The sequence below is a fragment of the Salpingoeca rosetta genome (genome assembly GCF_000188695.1).
Source record: "Salpingoeca rosetta unplaced genomic scaffold supercont1.33, whole genome shotgun sequence".
Taxonomy (NCBI): Eukaryota; class Choanoflagellata; order Craspedida; family Salpingoecidae; genus Salpingoeca; species Salpingoeca rosetta.
This window is the reverse complement of record NW_004754901.1, coordinates 667,918-672,917: the sequence shown is the minus strand read 5'-3', so window position 1 is coordinate 672,917 and position 5,000 is coordinate 667,918. Positions and strand designations below refer to the sequence as shown.

Genomic DNA, 5,000 nt, shown 5'->3' with positions numbered 1-5,000 from the left:
AATGATGGTAGGAGCGGAAGGAGCGCTCGTTGCATCGCGCAAGGGACGAACTCCGCCCCCTCAACTTCAACGCTCGCACAGACGCAGAGGTGCGTGTGTGTGTGTGTGTGCGTGTGCGTGTGTGTACTTTGTATGGTTGATTTGTGGCTGCGCACATTACACGTCAAGTGCCTCATTAACTCTCCCCCCACCCCCGTCCGTTACCTGCGAGCAGGAGCGGGCGCATCAAGACCGAGCGCGCGCTGTTGGCACATCTGGCACCGACATTGATCCAATGACCATCGACACGTGAGTGCGACGTGGCGGTATGATGGTGATGAGGGTGGTTGTGGGGGGAGGGGGCGGTAATAGGGGATGCAGTGGTGGTGGTGGTGGTGTAACGGGGTGTCATGTGATGGATGGCTGCAATGACAGGCACTGCCGACGCCTATGCAGGTCGAACACTGTTGGCCATCATAATCGTCGTTCAAACGATCGTTCCTCATCCTTGAAATACATATGCTCTCATCATCACCATCACCACCATCACCATCACCATCACCATCACCACCATCATCACCATCACCACCATCATCATCACCATCATCATCACCATCACCGCCACCATCATCACCATCATCATCACCATCACCACCATCACCATCACCATCACCATCACCACCATCATCACCATCACCACCATCACCATCACCATCACCATCACCACCATCATCACCATCACCACCATCATCATCACCATCATCATCACCATCACCGCCACCATCATCATCATCATCATCACCATCACCACCATCACCATCAGTGCGGTGTCATTCCGGGACATTGGCGGGCTGGATCACCACGTGCGGTCGCTGAAGGAAATGATTGTGTTTCCGCTCCTCTACCCAGAGATCTTCAGCAAATTCAAGGTGGTGACCACTGCCGCCCCTTGCTGGCCGCCTTCGCTTTGTATTGGTGGTGTGGTGCTTGCGATCGTAAGCAGGAAGGGAAAGTGGAACAACGCTGTGTCTGTTAGTGCACACACACACTCTCTCTCACTCACACACACACACACACAAGCACACTCACACACACACACACACAGCACACACACACACACATACAAACACACACTCCCACTCGCACTCATACACTACACACACACACACACACACACACACACACACACACACACACACACACACACACACACACACACACAAACACACACGCTCGCACGTTTCCAAACACAACCCCCAATCTTCACGTGTGCTCCCTCCACATCGCATTACGCATCACCAGCTGGACCCACCGCGCGGAGTGTTGTTCCACGGCCCGCCAGGCACGGGCAAGACCCTCGTGGCGCGAGCACTGGCGAACGAGTGCTCAAAGGCAGGCAAACACGTCAGCTTCTTCATGCGAAAGGGCGCAGACTGCCTCAGCAAGGTTGGTCGTGGCCATGGTGGCTTTGGTTGTGATGTGTTGTGTTGTGTTGCTGCTGCGGCTGCGGTTGCTGCTGCCGATGCGTTGCGGTACCTGTGAGTGGAGGGAGCGTGCTATTCCATCACAGTGCATGCCTTCCCCCAACCTGTTTTATGTACACGAGCAGCACATCCAACAGCCTATTTCACTCACCATCCCCACCATCGCACATCACGTGCACCAATCGTCCCTCTAACACCACCGCCACCGCCACCATCTGGTATCACAGTGGGTTGGCGAGTCTGAACGCATGCTGCGGCTGCTCTTCAACCAAGCCTACCTCATGCGTCCCTCCATCATCTTCTTTGACGAGGTCAGGCCGTGCAAGAAGTTGCCTGCAGGCATTGTTCACAGGCATTGCTCACAGGCGTTGTTCACAGGAGCTACCCGCAGGCATGATGGGCCATTGAAAGCGTGTAACCTCCCACCCCCAAAACAAACAAAACAACACACACACACACACACACACACACACACACACACACACACACACACACACACACACACACACACACGCACACACACACACACCTCACTCAACGCTAGCACCACCACCACCACCACCACCGTCAACATGACCATGGCGGCTGCTGCAGATTGACGGGCTGGCACCGAAGCGAACGGGACGTCTCGACCACCACTACGGATCAATTGTCTCGACGCTGCTCGCGCTCATGGACGGACTGGACAAGCGAAGCGATGTCGTTGTCATTGGCGCAACCGTTAGTGCCCGATCACCTGATGATTTGGGAGCGGGGTGGATTGAAGAGCAAGTAACCCGGAGAGAGAGAGAGAGAGTGTGTGTGTGTGTTTGTATGTGTGTGTGTGTTTGTATGTGTGTGTGTGTTTGTATATGTGTGTGTGTTTGTATGTGTGTGTGTGTGTGTTTGTATGTGTGTGTGTTTGTGTGTGTGTTCCGTCATACCTTGTCTTATGTGTTCCCTCTGACTGTTGATTTATTACTTCATGCGTGTTGTGACATGGGGTTATGTTAGAACCGCCTTGACAGCCTGGATCCCGCCCTCCGCCGCCCCGGGCGCTTTGACCGCGAATTCTTCTTCCCGCTCCCATCGCATGACGCAAGAACATCCATCCTCAAGGTCCACACCAAGGTTCGTCGGATGTGCGCCCATGCGTGTGTGTGTGTGTGTGTGTGCTCGTGTGTGTGTGTGTGTGTGTGTGCGTGCTCGTGTGTGTGTGTGTGTGTGTGTGCGTGCTCGTGTGTGTGTGTGTGTGTGCTCGTGTGTGTGTGTGTGTGTGTGTGTGTGTGTGTGTGTGTGTGTGTGTGTGTGTGTGTGTGTGTGTGTGTGCTCGTGTGTGTGTATGTGAGAGAGAGTGTGTGTGTATATGTGTTGGCTGTGTGAGTGTGCTTGTGCAGATTGCATTTCAATTACGTCCCTCATCAGGCACCTCCACCTCACCCCCTTCAACTCCACCATCACCACCATGGCATCTACCCCCCGCTCCCTCCTCTACAGGCGTGGCGGCCGCGCCTGTCTGAGCGGTTTCTGTCTGAGGTCGCTGAGCAGTGTGTCGGGTACTGCGGTGCTGATATGCGAGCGCTGTGCACGGAGACCGCGCTTCTCGCCCTCCGCCGCACATACCCGCAGGTGCTGTGATGATGCACACACACACGCACACACATACCCACGCACACACACACACACACACACACACACAAGCACACACACACATGTTGTGGTTGCACTGAAGCAGACACGTGATGAGTCCTGTGTGTTGTTCACGTGGTGGCGTGATGTGACTTGAGATGCTCTCTCTTTCGCTGTCGTTTCTGCAATCACCGTCACCACCACCGCGACCACGACAACGCATGCCGCGTGTGCAGATCTATGATTCCGAGAGCAAGCTTGCCATTGACGCGCGTGCTGTCAACGTGACGGCACAGGACTTTGCAGACGCAATGGCAAAGATTGCACCGCGCAAACACGTACGTTCATGTGATTCGTGAAAGGGGAGAGGCGGGGTTGACGGTTGGTGGCTTATCCCTGATCGTGATTGGCGATGGATGGCTGGCCACTGTAACTCCTAACGGCCTTCTGGTGCTTGGTGCCTGACGTGACATGTATACGCATCAAAATCAGTCTCAACACTCCATCCCTCAACCACCATCCCCACACTCACACCCCGTCTCCACCGTCATTCTGCTGCAATTTCGGCATTGGCTGCAGGGACCAGCGCGCAAATTACCACCGCACCTCGCGCCGCTGCTGCACACCACAATCACCGCCGCAACAGCTGCCATCAGCGCAATCGTGCCACGCATGTTCACGACAAGGCGAAGGTATTGTGCATATGTGCGCGTGTACGTGTGCGTGTCTGTGTGTGTGTGTGTGTCTGTGTGTGTGTGTGTCTGTGTGTGTGTGTGTCTGTGTGTGTGTGTGTGTGTCTGAGTGTGGCTGTGTCTCTGTGTGTGTCTGTGTGTCTGTGCCATGTGGTTCCGTGTGATGCTCTCTTCATTATACATGTTCATCCATGTAAACGTCGTGTCAACACTCACATACGAGCCATCTCAAATCTCCATCATCCGCAACACCTTTCCCCCGCCCCTCAACGCCCGTACAGCGTGCAAATGCGTGAGGACGACCACACCGTCATGCCCATTGCCTCCATCAACATCTTCGCTGGCGCCACAGCCCACCGACAACAACAGCAACAACAACAACAAGGTGGTGGTGGTCGCTCGAGCTTCTTTGCGACACACATGGCCATGCCGTTTGTGCAGCCTGCCCCATGCAAGCCAAGACTACTGCTGCGTGGTGAAACACCAGGATCTTGTGTCACGAGCATCGTTGCGCCCGCGGTCCTGTACATCATGGACAAGTACCCGGTCTTCACCCTCGACCTCGCCACCGTGATGGCGGCGGCTGCAGCAGCAACGCCAGAGGAAACAGTCGTGCAGGTGCGTGTTTATGTGTGTTTGTTTCGTTTCGTTTCGTTTGTTTCGCTTGTTTGTTTGTTTGCTTGCTTGCTTGCTTTTTTGTTTGTTTGCTTGTGTTATTTGTTTGTTTGTTTGCTTGTTTGTTTGTGTTGTTTGTTTGCTTGTTTGTTTGTGTTGTTTGTTTGCTTGTTTGCTTGTGTTATTTGTTTGTTTGCTTGTTTGTTTGTTTGTTTGGTTTGGTTGCTTGTTAATTTGTTTCCTCTTTCTGTTGTGGTTTGCGTCGTTTCCACTTGTATCTCCATCCCCGTGCCATTGTCGCACCACCTTCCCCTTCACTTCTCCAACCCCACCTCCCAATCGCCAGGTGCTGACGGATGCGCAACGCCGTGCCCCGTCCATCCTGTACCTCCCGCGCCTCGACGAGCTGGCTGCCCACCTCACACCCATGATGGTCGCAGCGGTCGTCCACGCCCTCGAGGTGACACCACCATGTGCTCAGACACGCGGCGCACACGCAGGCATTGCGCTGTGCTCTTTGTCGTGTGCAATGCGTGCGCGCTTTTTGTGTGTGTGTGTGTGTGTGTGTGTGTGTGTGTGTGTGTGTGTGTGTGTGTGTGTGTGTGTGTGTGTGTGTGTGTGT

General features: G+C 54.4%; 1 protein-coding gene across 1 annotated transcript in view; it reads left to right on the top strand.

The window, feature by feature from the left end:
• Positions 1-5,000, top strand: part of PTSG_13058 (uncharacterized protein) — a gene marked incomplete at both ends in the record, with an annotated part of 9,857 nt that overhangs the window by 3,887 nt on the left and 970 nt on the right. Inside the window, 12 exons of the mRNA XM_004988828.1 lie at positions 12-89; positions 218-288; positions 803-908; positions 1,282-1,425; positions 1,691-1,774; positions 2,058-2,183; positions 2,457-2,573; positions 2,940-3,071; positions 3,308-3,409; positions 3,651-3,763; positions 4,045-4,381; positions 4,725-4,838. Of these exons, the coding sequence (XP_004988885.1) occupies positions 12-89; positions 218-288; positions 803-908; positions 1,282-1,425; positions 1,691-1,774; positions 2,058-2,183; positions 2,457-2,573; positions 2,940-3,071; positions 3,308-3,409; positions 3,651-3,763; positions 4,045-4,381; positions 4,725-4,838 (1,524 nt within the window). The remainder of the gene's footprint in view (positions 1-11; positions 90-217; positions 289-802; positions 909-1,281; positions 1,426-1,690; positions 1,775-2,057; positions 2,184-2,456; positions 2,574-2,939; positions 3,072-3,307; positions 3,410-3,650; positions 3,764-4,044; positions 4,382-4,724; positions 4,839-5,000) is intronic.